This window comes from Salvia splendens, chromosome 8 (genome assembly GCF_004379255.2).
Source record: "Salvia splendens isolate huo1 chromosome 8, SspV2, whole genome shotgun sequence".
Taxonomy (NCBI): Eukaryota; Viridiplantae; Streptophyta; class Magnoliopsida; order Lamiales; family Lamiaceae; genus Salvia; species Salvia splendens.
In genome coordinates, this window is record NC_056039.1 from 33,769,300 (window position 1) to 33,793,117 (window position 23,818).

The 23,818-nt window shown below is 38.1% G+C and overlaps 2 protein-coding genes across 5 annotated transcripts; one reads left to right on the forward strand and one right to left on the reverse strand.

Annotated features, from left to right (window-relative positions):
* Nucleotides 1–1,796: 1,796 nt before the first annotated feature.
* LOC121746169 (BTB/POZ domain-containing protein At3g22104-like) lies at nt 1,797–5,111 on the reverse strand. 3 transcript variants are annotated; one of them, XM_042140078.1, is made up of 3 exons: nt 4,549–5,111; nt 2,620–3,708; nt 1,797–2,489 (listed from the first exon to the last, which is right to left on the reverse strand). In XM_042140078.1, the coding sequence occupies exons 1-3, from the start codon at nt 4,612–4,614 to the stop codon at nt 2,061–2,063; spliced, it is 1,584 nt and encodes a 527-aa protein (XP_041996012.1). In that variant the 5' UTR covers nt 4,615–5,111; the 3' UTR covers nt 1,797–2,060. The 3 variants fall into 3 exon arrangements, with proteins under 3 accessions (XP_041996012.1, XP_041996011.1, XP_041996013.1); XM_042140077.1 differs by having other exon boundaries at nt 4,473–4,611; XM_042140079.1 differs by lacking the exon at nt 4,549–5,111 and adding an exon at nt 3,930–4,466.
* Nucleotides 5,112–11,547: 6,436 nt separating this feature from the next.
* Nucleotides 11,548–23,110, forward strand: LOC121744849 (histone-lysine N-methyltransferase ATXR3-like). 2 transcript variants are annotated; one of them, XM_042138520.1, is made up of 20 exons: nt 11,548–11,883; nt 11,964–14,292; nt 14,620–14,676; nt 15,183–16,322; nt 16,605–16,969; nt 17,118–17,630; nt 17,722–17,822; nt 18,347–19,403; nt 19,515–19,586; nt 20,058–20,168; nt 20,361–20,461; nt 20,568–20,667; nt 20,756–20,851; nt 20,994–21,161; nt 21,242–21,367; nt 21,493–21,546; nt 21,718–21,965; nt 22,049–22,157; nt 22,236–22,535; nt 22,677–23,110. In XM_042138520.1, exons 2-20 carry the CDS (start codon nt 12,105–12,107, stop codon nt 22,851–22,853), a joined length of 7,083 nt encoding a protein of 2,360 aa, XP_041994454.1. In that variant the 5' UTR covers nt 11,548–11,883; nt 11,964–12,104; the 3' UTR covers nt 22,854–23,110. The 2 variants fall into 2 exon arrangements, with proteins under 2 accessions (XP_041994454.1, XP_041994453.1); XM_042138519.1 differs by having other exon boundaries at nt 11,548–11,709.
* Nucleotides 23,111–23,818: the final 708 nt, after the last annotated feature.

A 23,818-nucleotide genomic window follows, 5' to 3' on the forward strand; every position in this document is an offset into this window, starting at 1 on the left:
CTAGAATGGATAAAAGTAAATTAAATTTTAAATTGTAGGAAAAGTAAATTAGAATTTAAATTGTGGACGTCCTGAAATGTCCAAATGTGACATTATTTTATGGATGCAGTTTCCCCAGAGAAAGTCCAAACTGTGAATGACTAAATTTGCGAATGTTCGAAGTGCAGTGCAAAAGTTGTGAACCATAATTCAGCTTCCATGTAATAGTGAGTTGTGAACCGCGTTTGTTAATTGAATTTGCGAACAACAATTATCGAAACACTAATATTAATACGTGAATGATGCAAATTAACAAAAAAAAAATATATGTATTGATTAAAATTACGTAAACAACGCCTTTCTAGACGACGTTGTTTTCTAAAATTGACGTCTTCTCCACACTGTGTTTCTTTACTTTGTCGTAAAGTTTTTCAACTAATTCAATCCTATCTATTGCATTTAATCTCATATACACTACTATCTTTGTTCATTATCAATAGTTTAATAGAGACCAAAAATAAAATATAATTAATTGTAATGGATCACTCGAAACAGAAAAGTAGGACTATTGACTATGTATAGACTACTATATTTTTTCTTATTACTACTAATCTAATTATACTATTGAAATATATTGAGAATCTCATATGCAGATATGAACTTGATTTAATGGAAGTCTCACAAAATTGATAAATCTCTTACTTCATACCGCATATTAAATGTTTTATACGTTAAATAATGTAGTAAAAGAAAAAAGGAAACTCTTAGACCTAATGGTGAATAGGGGATAGCTAGTGTGTCGGATACAATTAAAGAGGTAGAGATTACGCAATGACCATCGCTGACAATAGATGGCGGACGAAGAACACAAGTAAACCCCAGTCTTTCGATATTTGAGTAGAGATGTCATATTATTGGATTGACGACAACTGTAATGACAAGTTTAATGTTACGTTTTTTAGCTCTCGTGCCCGACGATGGGTCCAGTCGGCCCCCAATACATCTATGTTCATACTACTCGAAGTCTCTACCATACTTTATACTTCACTCACCTTTGATTAAAAGTAGGTTGCTAATTTCACTATGCATTCCAAAAATGTGACAACACGTGAAAAAGCTGTAGTAGTACTATCTCCTTTTACTTTCTAATCTGAAAATTTAAATCATCACACTTTTATTTTACCTTTTTCCCATTTTGTTACTACATGAAAAGATATATCCCACTTTTGCTAGTAAAGCCAGAGCTTCGTTTCGAACAAGAACCGTCTTTAATTTCAAATCTCCCTATTAATTGTATTTTATTCGTTCATCTCAATAAACCTTATTATAGATATTTGTTAACAGTGGTAGAGATAGACATTTCAGATAAATCTAACCTTTTTGTAGTTTACAGGTGATAATATTAATACAACAACGATAAACAAATTAGTAATAAGATTAATACTCCAGCTACAAATTTATGATTCTCAAATTTAACTAATTAAATAATACTGATAATATTTCAAAAAATACTAACTATAACAAAATTACTAAAATATCCTTAGAAAAATTCAAATGCGTACTAAGTATTTTTCATCTTATGGTAAGGATTAATATTTATTTTATGTTGTTGGCCTCTTTTGGCATTGAATTAGAATCACCACTATAAAAGAAAAAAGAGAAACTATTATTCAGAATTTTGCAATTCAGGCATGAACCATGATTGCTAAGTAGTAATAATTCAAGTATGACTTTAAATCGAAATTCGTAGCATAAACACAGAGATTGAATTCAATTAACGTGACGTGTATTAACTAGTGCAACACAAGATTTACCAATAAACATAGAAAGGGACATGACATTTGTACATTCTCTACAAGAACAAGGACTTAACCTATATTATGGGAATGGACCCTCCAACAAATTGCAGAGAATAAACAGATATCTGCAACACTCATATACATCCAAACTTTAATTCTCTGTGTATAAACACAGATATGAAGACAACTACTACCTTGCTACAAACAAAAAATGGACATATGCACATAGATTTATGCAATAATATTTTAGATGCCTAAAAAAAATGAAATCTTGATTCATTTCTATGAACAAAGCCTAGGTACAGATTTAGCACTATTGTGGCTTGCCATTCTTGATTTCATCACCTTTGTCATTTGCACTTGCATTTTCCTGCACACTTTCTCCAGCTCCACCACTCTCCATTGCATCCCTTGGAGGTGTGCCTTGAGCTTCTCGTTCTCGTCCGTCAGGTTGAACTTCTTCGCGTAGAGCACGACCTGCTTGGACCCCCCGCTGGCTGCCTCGAGAAGAGGGCTGGTTAGAGTGGCGTGGCTCGTGTCTTGGAGCAAGCTTTTCAGCTTGTGTTGCTGAGAGGCGACGGCTTGGACCGCGGATTTTGGAGGGAAGTTGGTGTTGCGCGTGAGGTGGTCGAGCGCTTGTGGAGAGAGCTTCTCGTAGGTTAATCCGCAGCATACTTTCATCTTCTGGTCCTCGGACAAGCCCGAGTGAACCTGCATCATTCGTGATCATCGCTCTTCAGTTCGGAACGTAAAAGCATACATATTTCAAGAAACTTCATTAAACCATTTCATATCATATCATAACTTAAAGAATCAAACTTTCATGATGGATGATGGATACCTCGAGGTAGAGATTCACCGCGTAGTACACGCCATCGCACGAGTCTCTAGCTGAGTCGGGCAGCGCTATGATCAGAGCGAGGAACTTGGATGGTTTCAGGCGAGGATCCGGGGCTACTTCGGCTAGAAACAGATCCATCAGAGCTCCGGCTTTCCTCAGCCGGCTCAATGGCACGCAGCAAACTCCCTTGCCAAGAAAGGACTTCAAGAACCTAAGAACAAGATTCACATCATAGAGGCAGCTCGTTCCAACCGGGGATGGGACGAGCAGATCATCTAAGGTTGCCTGATCTAGCTGTGAGCCGATCATGCCCTCCAGCTTGTCCCGGGTGCACTGGCTCAAGCTCGTGTTCAAGCCAACTCTCAGCATCCCGAACAAGCTCCTGTACGAAACGCACCTCAAATCTAAAGACCCGAGCATGTCAACAACAGCTTCGATAATCTTGGCCTTGTCATCAGCTGAGGCAGAAGCAAATCTTGATTTCTGATAGTAAAACAGAAATCTGCTGATGATCCCATTATCAAAATTTTTAGCCACCATTAGCTTTACTAGCATTTGGATAAGATCAGTGCCAAACGCCACGAGATCTTCAAACCACCACGTGGCTCTGAAGGCGCCACTCTTCAAGCTCTCCGTGCTTCTTGTGTCACACGAGAGCCTTATGCCAGAGCCATCCGAAGACGAGACAGACGGAGATGGACTCGTCTCACAAGATGATGCAACTCTTCCAATCAAAGAGTCCAAGCACTTGTCGAGTAATGCCAGTGAACCGGCTCGGGGGAGCAGCTCCTGGCACTTCTTCAGCGCTGCTAGAAGCTCATGCCAGCTCCAGTAACGAACCTCTTGTAGAGACTTCTCCGTTAGGTCGGATAGATTTTCCATTTCCATGAAATGTGCAGCACAAGTGAGATTAAATATGTTGAGTGGAGTTATGATCACTTTCCTCTTGCTGTAGCAGAACCTTGTGATTAGCTCGAAGCCCTCTGCCCCTCCCGGGAAGTCGTTGAATATCACCTTCAGACGAAGTGCCACGCCTTCTGATTTCCCGACCAATCTACTGATCTTTCCCGAGTAAGATGACACAACTCTCTACAAGAAAATCATACATGAACTTGTAACAACAGTTGAGTTAAAACCAAAAAACTACACAACAAAGCTAATTCAAAAGGCAAGAAGTGCTAAACAAAAAGACAATTTGGGACCAAAGGAGTAAACTCAAAACATCATTAAAGGGAACATGTAATGTTATTACAACAACAAACTGCAAAAGATCTTGCAATATTCATCAAAGAGAAGTGAGTTACTACAACCTAAACAGTTGGTTAGGTGATGTTGAAAGATGAAATGTCATTGTAAAGCAATAAATTCTGGCAAATTAATCCAGGGAAGAGGCATGCCCCCTACAAAGGAGGGAAATAAACAGTTGCAAATTGAGGTTGAAGGTGTTGTTGTCTAGCCTCCCTTGAAAGGTGTGAAAGAATCAAAAAAGTAAAGGCATCAACATTAAATATGGCAACAATAAATGAGGTGAGGAACATGCTAGACACAAATGTGAAGAATGTTAGCTAAATTAAGTGGTTAAGACAGCAGCTCTCTAACCCCACATTCCAGCAAAAATTAGCTGCAAAACATTATCATAGTACAAGAAGAGATAAAAGTGATTGTAATAATAGTGTAATCATGCTTTGAGGGTGCAGACACATTAATTGAAAAATAAACTCAAATAAGAGAGAACATTTGAGTACAATAATATCCCAATGAAGCCTAACTTAAATTTCCCAAAAAATTTTTAAAAAAACAAGAAAATAAGAGAAATCATTTAAGACAAAAAGATTAGAACTTTAGACAAGAACCTCAAAAATGGAAGAAGCCCTTATGCCATTATCAGAAACAGAAAAAAGGGCATTGAAAGAAAGCCAAGAATCTAACCGCATTCACCACAAAAACCTCTTCGCCATTGACATCCACTTCAAGATCAAGAAAGAAATGCTCCATAGCTCAAATATAATGAAAACAAACTCACTCACAAAAAAAAAATTCCACCTCAAAGTCAAGACACCCTTTTGGAATCTACCCTAAGCAAAACCAACGAAAATACAAAAAATGGGGTTGAGATTTAAGGAAAGAGAAAAAATGGGCCATATTCTAAAACTGCGAAAAGAGACAAGCAGATAACACCCGTTTTCTCGATTTTGCGAAATAATGCTTTTTTAAGTAGATTTTAAGCTAAAATGTGGTTGATCCCAACCGAATGTGAGACAGGTGTGTGTGTGAAGCTACCGGTTTTTGTGTGTGAGATTTTTACAGCATTGAAATCTGCATACTATATGGATTAAAACGATGAGATTTTGACAGAAGAGAAGATGTGTTGCAGCCACTGATATATATTCTCTGACATTCTTGCGAATAAAATTGATCAAATTTGTTGATTTGCAAGAAAGCACCAAGCATAAGAGTGGAAAATGCAGTGTTTTTTTTGTTTTTATTTTGATTTGTTTGCGGCAAAAGAGTTTCTATACATTCTAGCTTAGGACCACACCTATTATTTGAGCATCAAACAGTTGATTTTTTTCATTTTTTATTTTAATTTTTTAGTTCAATTTTAGGATTGGAGAGCTATCTTTTTGTCAGTTATTTAGATATTTATTTGAAATAGAATATACTATTTGAGATTAATAAATTGATTGAATATTTTATTATGTCGAGTTTGGATTCGGTAGTGATTGTGGTAGAAGTAGTACATTTTTTATAAATAACTTGTCGTTTACAAATTTATTGATGAGTTTCTTCGCCATATTGAATTTTAAGCGTTTTATTAATTAAATTATGCTTTGTAGTCAAATAGTATTATATTAAAATTTAATTAGATATATTTGATGATTAAATTGTGCTTTGTTGTTTAATATAGACTAAAGTCCAATTCTAGTCTCTTACAATTGCCGTAAAATTCTTTTTGGCTCCTTACATTAAGTTTGTAACCTTTTAGTCCCTTACATATATTTTAGTTACCTTTTGGTCCCATACAAGGTTACAAACTTGATGTATGAGACCCGAAAAGAATTTTATAGATATATAGGAGACTAAAATTGGACTTTAGTCCTGTATTATAGTTAAGTTATTAAATTGGTCAAACATTTTTACTATTAATTTTAGAGTAAAGGCCAAAATTGGTCCTAAACATATAGTCATTTTACGTTTTTGGTCCTAAACATTATCTTTTGGATTTTTTGGTCCTGCACATATGAAAATTTGATCATTTTGGTCCTCCGTCAATATTTCCATTAAAAACTAACGGTCAACGGATTTAATCACGATTTTGACCAAATTAAACTTTTAATTCAGATTTTTTACTCCCTAATTAATTCTCTAATTATTTTTACATTTCAATTTCATCTTCTTTCCTTCCACTTATCATCATCCAAAAATCAAAAAAACAAAGATGGGTTTTTTAAAGGAAAGATCTAAATTTGGAACTAAAAAAAGTGAAATACGAGAAGGAAAACTTAGATCCAACAATTAAGTGATATCACCCATCTAGGGAAGAAAGAGAAATTGAGAGGGACTCCAATCGCCGTCGCCTTCTCAATCCCTCACCGCCTCCTCCGATTCAAACGACGCCCGGTTACTCTCCATCGCCGACTACACTCCCTACTCACAGGCACACCGGTCGCCGCCTCTCATCTCTCTCGATTTCAACACTACTCCAGCCCTTGAGGAGTTCGTCGTCGTCGCCGTTGACAGCCGCCGCCGCCGCTGTGATTTCAGCGACCACCGCGCTTCCTCAAATGCGGTCCCGGTTTCAGACCAACATCGCCGCCGTCTCGCCAACGAAATCGGAGTCGCCCTCCCCTGCTGTCTCAATCAGCTCACTCCGTGTGGGAGTCCAAGATGGCTGTTTGAAAGCATGCGTTGGATGCTAAAATGTATGCGTGCATTGCTGTGTGTAAAGTTCGAAATTGGAAGGCATTATACCTCAGTGAATTGAACTTGGTGGTGCTAGAATTTGGGGGAACAGCTACGGTGATTTCTGTCAAAAGAAATTGTTGTTGTTTGATTTCGACAAGTAGTATGATATTGAGATATGAATTGATGAAAGGATTACCACGTTTGGACTGGAATTAAATGAGGAATTTGGCAGTTCTTCAACCTTCCAACAACCTCAAACCCCAATCCCGATCTCTTCGTCGACGGTGTCCGGGTCGCCCACCCCGATCTCTTCGCCGGATCTAGAATGGCGGTTCACGAAATTGACGGAATTCATATAACTAGGGTTTGAGGGGAAGTGGAAGGAAGTTCATGAAAGATGAGAGGAAGGAAGAAGATGAAATTGAAGTGTAAAAATAATTAGGGAGTAAAAAATCAGAATTAAATGTTTAATTTGGTCAAAATCGGCCGTTGACTGTTAGTTTTTAACGGAAATGTTGACGGAGGACCAAAATGATCAAATTTTCATATGTGCAGGACCAAAAAATCCAAAAGATAATGTTTAGGACTAAAAACATAAAATGACTATATGTTCAGGACCAATTTTGGCCTTTACTCTTAATTTTAATATAAAATGGTTATTTTGGACCAAAACAATATGCTTTGGACCAAAAGGTACCAAAACAATATGTAAGGGATCAAAATGTTACAAACTAATGTAAGTGACTAAAATTGGACTTTAGTCTATAAATTGAAATTTAACTAGATATCTTTGATGAGTTAAGATAGTTAAGCTTAAAATGGAGTCGTTTGAGATTAACAATACTAGTGAAAAATGATTTTTATATATATAAGCAAAAGAAGCTAACGTTTCATATCTTCTCGAACAAGTTTACTTGGTATGATTAGTGGCTTCAAAAAGATCATGGCTTAACTAAACCATGAAATATGCAACACATATTTAATTTTAAGCAAGTTAATCCATAGAAAGAGAACATGGGTTGGACGAGCATCTTGTGACGAACTAGATATTGTCACATCTCACATGTAATGTCATTTGGCAAGTGGCAATCTCACCTTTTGATTTGTCATTTTCCAAATAATAGTATTAAAATTATTTATGAGCAGAGAGGTTGAGTTATACTCTTAGGGCTCGTTTGATACGTTGGTTGGGTTATGCACAGATTAGATATATATGTTATTGGGCCTATTGGGCCTATTTCCCTACTCTAAAAGTTAAAGAAATAAACAAATAAACTATTACTCCTATTCCCTACTCTTCCTACACGTACACAACCATTCCACTTCTATTTTCTCTCTCTTTGTGTCATCTTCTACAATTCACAAAACAGAAACAATCCCAACCCCCATCTCTTTTTCCTAAACTTTTGTATTATCATTCTCAAAACTCTCTCTCTATGTGACAAAGACTTCCACCTCTCTCTCTAGTTCTCAAATTGGGAAAACAAAGCCAGGCAGCTCCATCTCTCTCATTCTGTTGTCTCCGTTCACACACCGCATTTGTCACTCTCACGCCGGGCGTCCGTTTGGAGTCCCGAGAAGAAGGTGCGGAAGAAGGAGGAGATCGGGTGGCGCGACTTGTCGGCGGCGGAGGAGGATGAGGTGGAGGAAGGATCGTCGTCGGAGATCACGCAGTCGACGCGGACAACGACGTTGTCGACCTGGGGAACAAGCGAGTGGAACCGCCTCGAAACGACGCAGCATCGCCCCAAGTGCTTGACGTCTCCGATTATATTGAAGATCAATAGGATGAGCGAGTCCGGCAACCGATCGAAGTCGTCCACCGCTCGGGGGTGGATTTTCCGGCTCAGATCTGCTCCAATCGAACCCATGGTTATCGGAAACAATCAGAGATCCTCCGCAGCCGTAATACCCCCAAAAATTTGGCGGAAAATACACGAGAATCGGAAGGTAATGGCGATGGGGGAATTAGGGTGAGAAATTTGGCGGAAAATACACGAGGGGGGTTAGTCGGAGGAATTAGGGTGGGAGATTAAGCAGGTGGGTGGAATTTGGGGGGAAGTGAGAGAAAGAGGAGGAAGAAGAAGAGAATGGCGATGGTGAGCTGTTTTGGCGTGTGTTGTGCGTGTTGGGCTTTTGAAAAAAACAAGGTCCATTATAGTTTTATATCAAACACATGAAATATTCAGATATATATCCATATTTGGGCTTATCTTAACATAACCATAGTATCAAACAAGCCCTTAAGATGATTTTTTAGTTGAGAATTCAATAATATTTTTAATAAAAGTAATTGTCGCAAGTATCTGTATTTTATAAAATATTTTTATCGTTTCTAAATCGAAATTAAGGTTTGTATTCATCTAGCAAGTAAAATATATTTGTCGTAGATTATCGCAATTCAATGCTGAAAATGATTCTCGCATATGATAATAAGTAGTAGTACTATTTTTATTTGATTCCTTCCAAGTGGATATACAATCAAATAGGATTTTGTCTTCATGTGTTAAATAGAAGTCAATTAACTATTATAAAGGGCATTGAAAGGAAAACATTGATGTAACGTACTATAAAATATTAACACGAGCAATAATGTACATATAACTTACTCTACAAATATATTGTGTCAGTGTTGTTATGTAACGTACTATTAAAATATTAACACGAGCAATAATGTATATACATAAATTACTCTACAAAATTGCTTCATTATTGTTAACACCTCGTATACTATACACAATCATATGCAACTGTGTATTGCGGTGAAAAGTTGAGCCTGAGTTACTATTGATAATATGTGGGAGTGAAGAAAGTAAAAAAACATAATGAATGCATTTTCATGGTGTGTAGAGAGCAATAGAAATGCCTAGACATATCAAATGATTGGCATCAAAATTTCAATCAACGGTAATATAATGAAATTGTGGAGTTGGACACCGGAAGAAGTTTGTCGGCAATATCGAAAAGCAGAAGCAGTACGACAATAATTGTTTGGAGAAGAACGAGAGTTAATCCCAACACTAGGGTGAACTGTTGTACTGTGGTAGACGACAACTCAATGTTTTTATTCATAAGTTTTCCGGCCCTAATAGGTGGCGGTGGATGGTGGATCCACCATTGAATGAATTTTAAAGGATATGAATGTCCACACTAAGCTTAGATTGCCAAACAATGCTTGAGAAAGCCCATTAATACATATATGTAAGAAATTAACCTTATAATCTAATAAGGCCCAATCATACTGAGCTATTTATAGTTTCTTTTATTGGGCCCTGTTGTTGACTTCAAACGCAAGGCCCGTCAGTAAAGGTAGATCATACTACTATTAAAAATTAAATGCGACTTACTAAATTTTGATGTCGTTGATAGATATTTATTAAAAATTAAATGCGACTTACTAATAATCTTCCGAATCCAATAAATATTTATTTGTCGATATTTATATATTTTTTTAAAATAAACAATGACGTAAGCACGTCATTAAACATAAAACGATGAAGATTTTTAACTAACATATTCCCTTATAGATCAACAATTACTCTTCCGAATCAAACAAAAACCTACTCTGCTCTTATGAATCAAACAAAACTTATGAAAATGTAGAATTTATCTTTTTAAACGACAAAAACATGAGGTTATGCTAAACACGTCATTTAAAATATCACATTACATCATCACAAAATAGAGACTCCATATATGCAAACAACTAAAAAGGTGATGCAAATATGGACAACACACCCCAAATTAATATTTTGAAATAGTTTCAACATTTGTTGTAAATTAAAACTAGAAAAATTAAATGATTTTAATTGCCAAAGTTTATTGATACTATAATACTATAAATTTAATTGCAAATCAAATTAACTAAATCATGTGTATTTAGGTAAAAACCATTTCTTATGATACATGCATACGGCCATAAAATAATGGAGTATTATATACTGTATTAATCATAAACCATGACAATGAATAACTATCTATCATACAAAGCTTTATCATTATTTCATGTTTTTATCATGCGTATGTAAAGATTTGAAGAAGTCTAAACACATTTAACCCAACGTATTAAAGTAATACAAAAATCAAATTTTAAAAAACTTATTTATCAATATTTATAATTTTAGAAAAAAAATAAACAATGACCAAAACACATCATTAAACATAAAACGACAAAAATTTTTAACTAACAATTCCTTTGTAGATCAATAATTACTCTTCCGAATCAAACAAAAACTTATTTATGAAAATTTAAAAAGTTTTAAACGAAAAAAAACAATGAGGTAACGGTAAGCACATAATTTGAAAGATCACATTACACCATCACAAAAAATAGAGACTCCATATATGTGAACAATTAAAAAAGTGAAGCAAAAAGCAGACAACACACCCTAAATTAATATTTAAAAATGTTTTCAACAATTACATTAAAATTAGATGAAAATTAATGATTTTAATTGCTGAAAATTATTGGCAATATAAGTTAAATTTAAATTGCACCATCAATTTAATTCAATCAAATTAAATAATTAACCTTTTATATAAAAACCATTTATTATGATAACGGCCTATGACCATAAAATAATTGATTGTAATTAATTTTAAACCATGAAACATGGATAATTATCTATCCACAAAATTTTTATCATCATTTCATGTTTTTATATGCATATACAGAGATTTGAAAACGTCTAAGCATATTTAACATAACATATTAAAGTAATAGAATTTTTTTTATAATTTACATATTCTTTAAACTTTTTTTACCAAGTAAAAATAACCGTAGAGCATTTTGTTTCGATGACCCGTATTCAATATTCATAACATATTAGCAACATGCATACTCAATTCGAGAGCATAAATAATTCCCCAATTAATAATTTAATATAGTTAAAAATTAGAAAATCAATTACTAAATCTATATTTATTTAATTATTACATCGGCGGGCCAATGGCGAAAGCCCAAGCACTCAACTTGTTTTAACAAACAAAAACAAGCGCTAAAATAAAAAGGAAATACAGAGCTTAAAAACACAATCGATTTACAGAGATTCGTCTTCTGCTATTCTTCCTCTCATCAATCGATCCGGTGTCTGCAATTCTCTCAAATCTCCCAATCTCCGACTCCACAATCGACTCGCCTACTTCTCCGATACCACCTCGACTCTGCTTCCGCAATTCCAACTCGTAAGTCTTCAGATTCAAAACCCTAGCCACGACCACATTTTCCGCCCCAAATTCGTTTTTCGGGATTCCGGTCTTTCCAAACCGTTTTTCGTGTTGGTGTTGTGGTGTTTGTTCAATTCGCCGGAAAACGGATTGTTTTTCCGTCGAATTGAAAAACCCTTCTGCATTTCATCGGTAATTTGTTCGTGTTTGTTGCTGGATTGCGGTCCGGTGAATTTGTGTTTTTTGGATTGATTTTGGGGTTTTTTCCGCAGGTGGATTTCGAGGAAGGAGGATTTAGCAAGGCTGTACTACGAGGCTGCAGCAGTATGAGCATTGACAGCCCCGGAGAAGAAGAGGATTAGGGTTGGACTGCACGTGTTCAAACGAGCTGAAGATTGATTTTGGGGCATTCCATGGGCGATGGAGGTGTTGCATGTGTCCCTTCACAGCATATCATGGATAAGTTCGCTATTTGCGGGGGCAAGACCAATGGCAATACCGAGCTCAATTCTGTTTCCAATACTTCCGTCAAGTTGGCTAAAGTGAAGCGGAAGATGAAGCCGAAAAAGCACAAGGGAACCGAGCTGGGCACGAACAATTCTGGCAGTTCGAATAATAATAATAATAATAATCATAATAAAGAAACTCCTGAGAAAAATGCCAGTGATGATGTTTCTAATGACAACAACAAAGATGAAGTGGAGGAGGGTGAGCTGGGGACGCTTCCCTTTGAGAATGGTGAGTTTGTTCCTGAGAAGCCGGTAAGAAAGTACGAAATCAAGAGTGAGGTTGAGAAGGGTGAGTTCATTCCTGGTAAGTGGCGGAAAGGTGGTGGTGAATGGGAGAAAAATGATTGGAGTTCATCAAAAGAGGAGCTGGAAAAGGGGGAATTTGTCCCTGACAGGTGGTGCAGAACTGATAAGGCTGGTGATTATGGTTACTCGAAGAATCGAAGGTTTGATGCGGCTAAGGAAAGAGGATGGAAAAATGAGCGTGAATGGACGTCCCCTTCTGCTAGGGAGAGAGGATGGAGAGTTGATCGTGAATCCGATTGGTCTCCTCCTTCTAGAGAGAGAGGCTGGAAAGGTGACCGTGATTGGTCACCGCCAAGTAAGGATAAGGGGTGGAAAGGTGACCGTGAGCGTGATTGGACATCACCTACGTCAGGTAAGTATTCCAGTGAGAAGGAGCTCGGCAGAAGTGGTGGGAGTGCTCAGCATTCGAGGAAATATAATTCCAGGTATGAAGCTGAGAAAACTCCAAAAATCAGCTCCAAAATAACTGGTGAAGAAGGCATTCTGAAGAATGATTTCACCAGTAGTAAGAGCCATGGAAGAGACTATTCGTTCGGCAACCGCTTAAAGCGGCATGGTAGTGACTTTGATAGTAATGAGCGGAAGTATCGTGTTGACTATGAGGACTATTCTGGATCTAAAAACAGGAAGCTTTCGGATGATGGTGGCAGCCGACCTGGTTTCCCGACAGACCACTACTCCGGCAGGACTATGGAAAGACCGTACAAGACTGCTTCTTCTTCTTCTTCATCTAGAAATATTCCCTCAGAAAGGCATCCTTCTAGATATATGGAGTCATCTAGAGCAGCTGCTTATGATAGGCACAACGACAGTCCCCATCATTCTGAGCGGTCCCCACATGATCGGACCCGCAACCATGATAATCGGGATCGCAGCCCGGCCCTCCGTGGGACGCCAACTTATGACCAATATGATCGAAGTAAGTCACCTTATGAATCTAGCCGTCACTTTGATAACAGGGGCCGGAGTCCTGTTCATGTGGAGCCCTCCCCTCGAAATCATGGTCGCAATCGGGATGGCAGGGATCGCGAAACAAATCGAAAACCTGGAGTTGGGGAAAAGCGCTCTGTCCATAATGGCAGCAAAGGGCAGGAAGGAAAGCATAATCAGGTGAAGGATTCTGGTGGAAGGGAATCACAGTTTTTGGGTAAAAAGTCACCAGATATAGGAAATATAACCACAGATAAAACTTCCGGGCCCTCGTGCGACCATGAAGAGTTATCTCAGAGTCCTTCGCCTAAAAGTGTTGAAATGTCTCAAGAAAATGGAATTGCTGAAGAAGCTGCATCAATGGAAGAAGACATGGACATTTGTAACACTCCGCCTCATGTCCCGCAAGTCACGGATGTAGTCGCAGGAAAGTGGTATTACCTGGACCACTTTGGCGTCGAACATGGGCCTTCCAAGTTGTCTGATCTCAAAAAACTTGTTGAAGAGGGATATCTTGTATCAGATCATTTGATCAAACATTTGGAAAGTGACAGGTGGGTAACTGTTGAAAAAGCAGTTTCTCCATTGGTTACTGCGAACTTCCATTCTATTGTTCCAGACACAGTTACTCAACTTGTCTGTCCTCCTGAGGCTCCTGGTAATCTATTGGCAGATAATGGAAATGAGGTATCCAGTAATGGAGAATTGCTGATCTCTTCTTCAAAACCAGTAATCTGCTCTGAGGACATATTGTTTATTTCCAAGAATGTAGAAGATTTTCATATCGATGACAGAGTTGGAGCACTCCTAGAGGGTGGCACACTAATTCCCGGCAAGGAAGCTGAGATGCTTGCAGGTATGAACATATCTGATGTCTTAAGCCGGTTTCTCCCCATAATTTTAAATAAAATGGCTCGTCAAGTGTTCATTGGTGCTACACGATCAAAAGGCCGCATTTAATTTTGTCCACTTCCCAATTTGTGCTGAAATGCATGATATAAGTAAAACATTTTTTATTATATGAAAATTTAAGGAGTATAAAAATCTTTCTATTCAGCAAGGTTCAAGTTCAGCTCGTTGTCTCTGTTTTGTCTACTTGAAGATGAAGTATAAGTAGTACTATCTATTTTGTAGTTGTGCTTTTTATTTAATAGATGTTCTATCTTCTATGTTTTTCTTGCAGAACTGCTGCAAATTTCGTCTGATCCTGAGGACTGGGGGAAATGGTGGACATCACTAGGTACTTTATTTTGATTTCTTCAATGTTATAGTAAGAGTTGTTTTGATGAAGCCTGTGTGTTGCTCCAGAATTGTTCTGTTTGCTTATTTTTCAGATTGTCTTTATTTCCTGTTGCATCAACAATTCTGGTCCTTGATTTACATTCAATATATGCTCTGTTTCTCTCTTACTTTGTTCTGCAGCTGCTCTGTTTCTTATTTGGATGATGGTAGAAATAACTTTCTGTGGTTATACAATTGAAGCAGAACAGTTTCTGTATTGCGATTTCACACGTTTTGAAAATCAGCTTAATAAACAATTCTACAATTTTGGTCTTCGAAATTTATCCAACAGGGAGAATAGGTTTTCTGTAATCTGCTAATACTAAAAAGAAAAGCTTAATTCTCAAATCTTTGAGCCCTGCAACAATTTCAGTTTATATACCATTATGAGTTAATTCTTAGCTATTGTTGAAGATAAATTGGAAATGTGCTTGTAACTCGAGGAATTTTGTTTGGCATTGACAGGTTTTGCAGGGCACGTAAAGGATAAGGATGAGCATTTTGAAGATAGTGCTTCTGAGCTTCAATTTGTAAATGCTGAAGAATCAAGACTTGCTGTACTTTCCTCCTTAGAAAGGGATAATGAACTGGATTATAATGATACTGGTGAAAGTTTCTTCAGCCAATTTGTGTGCAGGGGATGTGATTGGACAAGAAGTGATGAAACTACTCTAGATAGATCTTGGAAGAGAAAGGTTGTTCTCAATGATGGCTATCCCTTGTGCCAAATGCCCAAGTCTGGTTGTGAAGACCCCAGGTGGGAGCAAAAGGATGACTTGTACCATCCTTCTCAGGGTCGAAGACTGGACTTGCCAGCGTGGGCTTTTACCTCTCCTGATGAGTTGAATGACCTCAGCGCTATAACCAGGCCGACCCAAAATAAACCTCTCCTTCCCAGGGGGGTCAGAGGACTGATGCTTCCAGTGATTAGGATAAATGCTTGTGTGGTAAAGGACCATGGTTCATTTGTATCCGAATCCCGGGTAAAAGTTAGAAAGGAAAGACTCTCTTCGAGATCTTCGCGGCCATATTCCTCAAGTGGTGACGTAAAGCAATCATCTGAAGATGGTCCCTGTAAGAGTGCTCATGAACTAGACTCACATGATTCTAGTAAGGACCGGGCACTTGTCAGTATGCCAAAGGACTGTCTTTATAAGCTTGATGAATTGAAATTGCATTTGGGAGATTGGTACTTCCTTGATGGTGCTGGACATGAACGAGGACCTCTGTCATTCCCAGAGCTTCAGAGAATGGCAGATCAAGGTGTCATCCAAAAGCACAGCAGCGTATTCAGAAAACAAGATAAAATTTGGGTTCCAGTGACTGTCTCGTCTGGGCCTTCTGGAACTAAAAATCATGAGGAGGCTGCAACTAGTTTACCTTCAGAAGCAAGTGGTGGCGTATTGGATGGGGACCGGATACCATCCAATAGATTCCATGGCCTACATCCCCAATTTATTGGGTATACTCGAGGAAGGCTTCATGAATTGGTTATGAAGTCATACAAGAGCCGGGAGTTTGCAGCTGCCATTAATGAAGTGCTTGATCCTTGGATCAGTGCCAGACAGCCGAAAAAAGAGATTGAGAAACATATTTACAGTTCTGGTATTGATCACTCTATATGTTTTGCTTATGCACTATGTTGTATTATTTGTTTACTTGTACTTTTTGTAAGATATACCAAGATAAATTCCTAAAATGGTCCAAGAGGGAGACCAATCAAAGTTAAATGTTAACTTTCATCACTTCTAGTTTTCATTTCATTCTGTAACTGTGAAACGGCATGCTATGGTGGTAGCCCCTGACTTATCTTACCGTTATTTGCATGTACATAGCTTATGTTTATGGCAACACTTAGTGAAAATTTCTTCTGAACTAATGTTGCAGATCACTTCCGTGCAAGCAAACGAGCAAGGATAGATGGGATCGAGGAGGAGTTCGAGACGGATGATGATGTGCTGACTTTTCAGAATAATAATTGTGACTTTGATGAGTTATGTGCTGATGTTTCCTTCATAAAAGGAGACAAATTAGATTCTGAACTAGAGAGGGGAAGTTGGGATCTGCTTGATGGCAATATCCTGGCCCGGATATTTCATTTTCTTAGAGCTGATGTCAAGTCTCTTTTTTATGCTGCATTGACGTGCAAGCACTGGCGATCGGTGGCCAAATATTACAAAGATATTTCTAGACAGATTGACTTTTGTGCCATTGGACCCAACTGCTCTGACTCCACCATCTTGAAAATAATGGTAAACTTTTATCTTGAATTTTTCATTTGTGCATAGATTGTACTTCTGCATTCCTTTGACCTTTACCTTATATGAAATTTTAAATGGTGAGATCTTGAAGGCTCGTTATAGCTCATGTTTCAAGTCTGACTTATGTTTTATTATGCAGAAGGATTACAAGGAAGAAAAGATAACTTCCTTAATATTACGTGGTTGTACTGGCATTACTTCTGGCATGCTTGAGGAAGTTCTTCAGTCATTACCATTTTTATCATCTATAGATATTAGAGGTTGCACCCAGTTCGAAGACTTTGTTTCAAAGTTTCCTAATATCAATTGGGTCAGGAACCGGAATGCCCATTTGAAAATTCGGAGCCTTAATCACCTAACTGATAGGAACCCATCATCTTCTAATCATGTGGATGAATCCAGTGGACTTAAAGAGTATTTAGAAAGTTCAGATAAGAGGGACTCTGCAAACCAGTTATTCCGGCGAAGCTTGTATAAACGGTCCAAGCTCTTTGATGCCCGGAAGTCTTCATCCATCCTTTCTAGGGATGCTCAATTGAGGCGTTTGGCTATTAAGAAGGCTGGAAATGGGTTCAGGAGAATGGAGGAATACGTTGCTACATGCTTACGGGACATCATGAACGAGAATTCCATTGAGTTTTTTAAGATCAAGGTATTGATCACACCTTTTCTGGTTATTTTTCTGTGGGTACTTGATAGGATAATTTGATAACTTGATATATAATTTTTGAGATCTTCTACAGGTTGCTGATATTGAGGGGAGAATAAGAAATGGGTATTATACCAGACGTGGATTGAATGCTATCAAAGATGACATAAGTCGCATGTGCAGGGATGCAATTAAGTAAGTCATGTTAAACAATCATTTATATTTACCTTTGCTCCGCATGACTTTGCTTCTGATGTGAGTCAAAAAAATTGTGTAGCAGACGAGGCAGGCATAATTATTTAGTGAGCACATGTATAGATTGCATTAGTGGCTCTGTATCAAACAACCACTCCTACTAATTTTTTACTTTTTCGTACTTCATTCGCCTTTTATTTTAGGAATGATGCCCAAGGAGGTTTTTTTGGCTTGATGCTACAGCTTATATATACCATTTATGTTAATAACTACTGGTGATAATAATGTGGTTGAAACATAAGAGCTGTGTGGTTAATAACATCTAGTGGCTATGTTTTATTACCTTGTATTGCTTGATTGAATTTATGAATAGTTTATATTTGCTATGGAATTTGGTTTGTGTTTGTTACAGATGAGGAAAAGGAACTCTAACTTCTGTCTAAATGTTCAAGCTAACCATAATGTTTCTGCTGTCCTATTGTTGTTTAATTGAGGCGTATGATGAGTTTCACTTGTCATTCCAGGGCTAAAACCCGGGTTGATGCTAGACACATGAAACGTGTTGTAACATTATTTATTCAACTAGCTACAAGTTTGGATAAAGGTTCAAAGGTAGAATATACAAGAGATGAGGTGATGAGATCCTGGAAAGAGGATTCGCCTCCTGCCTTTTCATGTACTTCCTCAAAATATAAGAAGAACCTGAATAAAGGGTCTGAAAGGAAACATTCATACAGAAGCAATGACAACCTGTTCATGAATGGTCTTTACGACTCTGGAGATTGTGCTTCTGATCGAGAAATCAGAAAGCGATTATCCAAACTATACAAAAAATCTTTGGATTCTGGAAGTGACACATCTGATGACATGGATAGATCTTCCAATGCAAGTATCACCGAAAGTGAGAGCACTGCATCGGATACGGAAAGTGACTTAGAATCACCATCAGGAGGTTCTATCAAAGAGTCTAGGGGGGACACATTTTTCACACTTGATGATGGGCTTGATCGCTATGCCGATGAGCGTGAATGGGGTGCTCGCATGACAAAGGCTAGTCTCGTACCCCCTGTCACAAGGAAGTATGAAGTTATTGATCACTATGTCATTGTAGCGGATGAGGAGGAAGTAAGAAGAAAAATGCAGGTTTCTTTACCTGAAGACTATGACGAGAAGCTTTATGCTCAGAGAAATGGCACTGAGGAGTCTGATATGGAAATTCCTGAGGTGAAGGATTTTAAACCCAGGAAATCCCCGGGGGATGAGGTCTTAGAACAAGAAGTTTATGGTATCGATCCATACACTTATAATCTTCTTCTTGATTCAATGCCGGATGACTCAGATTGGTCACTTGTCGAAAAGCATATGTTCATTGAAGAAGTTCTCCTCCGTGCTCTTAACAAGCAAATAAGAAAATTTACTGGCACTGGGAACACTCCTATGGTGTATCCTTTGAAACCTGTATTTGAAGAGATACTGGTCACTGCTAATGAAAATGGAGACAGAAGACTCCTGCGTCTCTGCCAGTTTATGCTGAAGGCCATCGATGGTCGACCAGAGGACAACTATGTTGCTTATCGAAAGGTCAGCCACCCCAACTTATCTTGTGCTATAAGTATATTGTTAATTTGTTTTCGATAGCATGTTCACGCTCATAGTCTTGTTCATGCCTTCTGATGGTGCTTCTCTGACCAGGGTCTTGGAGTAGTGTGCAACAAGGAAGGTGGTTTCACTGAAGATGACTTTGTTGTTGAATTTCTTGGAGAGGTAATGCTTCATTTTAATATCTCATTCTTCCTTCTGGTACTTATTTTAATGTATTATAATTATAATTTTAATTGTATTTACTCTGTTTTATTATTAAGAGCTTCCTGAGTTCACTTTAGTTCTTTTCTTTACATCCAAGATGCTACATTACCATATACTCTTATGCCCAGGGCTGGACCGTACCTGAAGGGAACTACATGATTCTTATGCACCTTTTTTATCCTAACTTTTAAAAACAGTTATTGGAGATGCTATTCGGTTTATCTTTCACCTATGACTTTGTGATCTGAACTTCTATCTCCATTTGACCTTTTAGTGATTCCTTGCACAACTGATATGCGTAGTTGCAATATAAGCATGGTTTTTTAATACTGATGAACTTCGGCAATGGATCTTTATCTTATCATTGTTATGCCAGTAACCTTGCACGCAAACCTTTATTTTGATGAGTTTTTCTTCTTTTGCTCATAGGTTTATCCTACTTGGAAATGGTTTGAAAAACAAGATGGTATCCGTGCTCTGCAAAAGAACAATAGTGATTCTGCCCCAGAGTTCTATAACATATATCTTGAGAGGCCGAAGGTATCCTACATTTGATTGCGCAAATTATTTTGTTAGCATTTGCTCATCATGTTTTGATCTCTCATCTTCAAAAATGCGCCCTTAAAATAAATTATGTCTTGCGCCTTGGGCACTTTTAACAACTCGCTTTTCTTTATCTGCCAACCTCTTGATTCATTGAGCCTTGGGTTTATTCTAAATCTCTGTTTGCAGGGTGACGCTGATGGGTATGATTTAGTAGTTGTTGATGCAATGCACAAGGCAAACTACGCAAGTCGGATTTGTCACTCATGCAGACCCAATTGTGAAGCAAAGTATGTACTCTTATTTCCCGATGAAATCTTGAAATCTTGTGTGACTTAAATGCTATAGGAATAATTTTAAGGGATTATTGCTATATCACTAACTTTGATAAAACAGGGTTACTGCTGTTGATGGCCAGTACCAGATTGGTATCTATTCTGTAAGACCTATTGCTTATGGCGAAGAGATCACATTTGACTATAATTCTGTTACCGAGGTCAGTGAATTGCAAAGCAATGGTTATGCAGTATGAGATTTTTCTTCCCCTTCTTTTTACTTTGGTGGGTAACGATTGAATTCTGCAGAGTAAGGAAGAGTACGAAGCTTCAGTATGTTTATGTGGCAACCAAGTTTGCCGTGGGAGTTATCTGAATCTGACAGGTGAAGGGGCTTTCCAAAAGGTATAGGATTTGATTAATTTCGTTAAAAGTTGATAGCTTTCATCGATTCTTTAAGCATCACCATTTCCCTTATGTTTGTTGTTTTCTTATTTTCTGGCTATGGCTTGGGTTGCTGCAATAACTTTATTATTTTGGATGTTAGGTGCTGAAAGAGCATCATGGATTACTTGATCGGCACCAGTTGCTACTAGAGGCTTGTGAACTAAATTCGGTGACTGAGGAAGATTATATCGAACTGGGTAAAGCTGGACTTGGGAGTTGTTTGCTTGGTGGGTTGCCTGACTGGCTGATTGCCTACTCAGCTCGCTTGGTACGCTTCCTTCCCTTTAGGTTCTTGCTAACATGAAATGTTTCAAAGCCACCTTTTTATAATTGGATCTCTTATTTTAGGTGAGATTCATAAATTTTGAGAGGACGGAACTCCCTAATGTGATTCTTAAGCATAATATAGATGAAAAGAAGAGATTCTTTGCTGAAGTAAACATGGAGCTTGAGAGGACTGATGCTGAAATCCAGGTATATGTCAGCCAACTCACTTTTAACTTCCTCACCTTGTTTGTGCTGTCTTTGTTTGTGTTGGCAGCTATACAAGGATATAGATTTTGATATGTGGCTCATTAGTTGACTTTTAATTGTTATAGGCGGAGGGTGTGTACAATCAGAGGCTCCAGAATTTGGCTCTTACAATTGACAAGGTAGAGCTGATTTAATTTTTGTCATCACATTCTTTTCTTCATTCCACAAAAGTGACTTCAAAATACTGATTGATACTCCTAGGAGTTTGTTGGCCAGTCTGTGTGTTTATTGTGTTTTATTGGATAGATGGGTTCATGAGTTGATGAATTTTCGTGCCAAATTTCATGCAGGTGAGATATGTTATGCGATGTGTTTTTGGTGACCCAAAGAATGCCTCGCCTCCACTTGAAAGGCTTAGCCCTGAAGAAGCAGCTTCGTTCCTCTGGAAAGGAGAAGGGTCATTAGTGGAGGAACTTATTCAGTGCATGACTCCTCATATAGAAGATGCTATAGTGAAAGATCTCAAGGTGAAGATTAACGCTCACGATCCTTGTGGTTCTGATAACCCAGAGACGAAGCTTAGGAGGTCTTTATTATGGTAAGTGTTTTGAACCGAGGATAAGCATCTCAAGCTTAGAACACCTCTCCTTAGATATAATACAATGCGTTTACCTGTTTCAGGTTGAGAGATGAGGTGCGAAACCTTGCTTGTACATATAAAAGTCGGCATGATGCGGCTGCTGACTTGATACACCTATATGCTCATACCAAGTGCTTTTTTAGGATTAGAGTAAGTAACTCCAGCACAATGAACATTCATTTCAGTTGAGTGTCCTCTTTTTCTTTTGATCTAATTTACATCTTGCAGGAATACAAGAAAGTAACTTCCCCACCCGTTTACATCACTCCGCTCGACCTTGGTCCAAAGTACGCTGATAAGTTGGGTTCTGGTGTTCACGAATACTGCAAAACATATGGTGAGACATATTGTTTAGGGCAGCTAATGTTTTGGCACAATCAAAACGCTGAACCAGATGCTGTCCTGGCCAAAGCAAGTCGAGGCTGCTTATCTTTACCTGATGTTGGCTCTTTCTATGCCAAAGTCCAAAAGCCATCACGCCAGCGCGTCTATGGTCCAAGGACGGTGAAGTTCATGCTCTCTATCATGGTGAGTCCTTCGCGTACTTTTCATTTTTTCTTGTTCACCACTAAGAAGATTACAAAATTCCGAGTTCCACAAAACTTGATATGTATCCGGATCTGTCTTTACTAGTTTTAAATCCAAAATCTCGTATTTCTATCCTGGCAGGAGAAGCAGCCCCAGAGACCTTGGCCAAAGGACAGGATATGGTCGTTCAAGAGCTCATTGAAATTCGTGGGGAGTCCGATGCTCGATGCTGCATTGCACAAGGGGTCGATTGATCGAGAGATGGTGCAGTGGTTACGGCATAGGCCTACTGTGTACCAGGCTACGTGGGATAGGTGATTTTTTTTGCAGGCAATGCTTTTGAGGATTCGCTGGTGAAAAAATGGCTCTGTAGTTAGTGCGTTAGATAGTCGTGTTTGTAGGTGCGCGATTCCTCTGAGGCATCCATTTGTTTGCGCTTTAAATTCTTGTGTACAGTTGCAACACATTCTCATTTGTAGGTCTTGTAATTTGCATTCATTCTTGGGTCATAGTGTTTGCTCTTTTTATTAATAGAAGTTGGCAAAAGAAAAAAAATATAAATTGCCATTGTTTTACTTTGTCCTCTTCTGTTTTGTATAGCTGGTAAATATATTTATGGTTGAATGTCAAAATGTTTTAATCATCTAGAAAATTGTAAATCTACCATTCTAGGCATTTTTGTTAAAAGATTTAGCACTAAATGCAAAACATGCTCAAAGCTAAAGCAGAGTCCAACAAAATAACAACCATCTAAACAGTATCAAAATCATCATCAAGAATGACGACAATCTAAAGAGTAAGCCCTTGATATTAAATGAAACGCCTCTATTAACATAAAACGAAAATTCGAAAAATTACTTGTAATAATGGAGTGCTCATTTCAGTTGGAAGAAGCTCGGCTAGAAAGGAGTTCGGTAAGCTCGGCTTACCGAGCTGGAACTAGCCTAGAACTAGCCGAGAAGAAGAAGGCAGAAGTCGGTAAGCTCAGCGGTAAGGAAGCTTGGTAAGGAAGCTCGATAAGGAAGCTCGGCGTTGAGCTGGAATGAGCCGAGAAGGAAGAGTTCGGTTGTAAGCCGAGAAGGAGTTCGGTTGTAAGCCGAGGAAGGAGTTCGGTCTTGAACCGAGGAAGGAGTTCGGTCTTGAACCGAGAAGGAAGAAGCAATCTAGCCGAACTAGCCGTTGGAGCAGCAGTTAGTTAGCTGAGATGTAGCGGTTATTCTTCTTGCTTTCTTGATTCTTCTTGTAGTTAGTTAGTAGCAGTTGCTACTTGATTATAGAGCTTT

What these genes read in the sequence shown, in the direction of transcription:
- LOC121746169 (XM_042140077.1), bottom strand. Translation starts at nt 4,553, where the DNA reads ATGCGGTTAGATTCTTGGCTTTCTTTCAATGCCCTTTTTTCTGTTTCT. An exon ending in GGGCTTCTTCCATTTTTGAG is followed by an intron (nt 3,709 to 4,472) that starts GTTCTTGTCTAA and finishes ATTTTCTTGTAG; the next exon opens with AGAGTTGTGTCATCTTACTC. An exon ending in CGGTGAATCTCTACCTCGAG is followed by an intron (nt 2,490 to 2,619) that starts GTATCCATCATC and finishes CGAATGATGCAG; the next exon opens with GTTCACTCGGGCTTGTCCGA.
- LOC121744849 (XM_042138520.1), top strand. Translation starts at nt 12,105, where the DNA reads ATGGGCGATGGAGGTGTTGCATGTGTCCCTTCACAGCATATCATGGAT. An exon ending in GAAATGGTGGACATCACTAG is followed by an intron (nt 14,677 to 15,182) that starts GTACTTTATTTT and finishes TGGCATTGACAG; the next exon opens with GTTTTGCAGGGCACGTAAAG. An exon ending in GGACTGATGCTGAAATCCAG is followed by an intron (nt 21,368 to 21,492) that starts GTATATGTCAGC and finishes TAATTGTTATAG; the next exon opens with GCGGAGGGTGTGTACAATCA.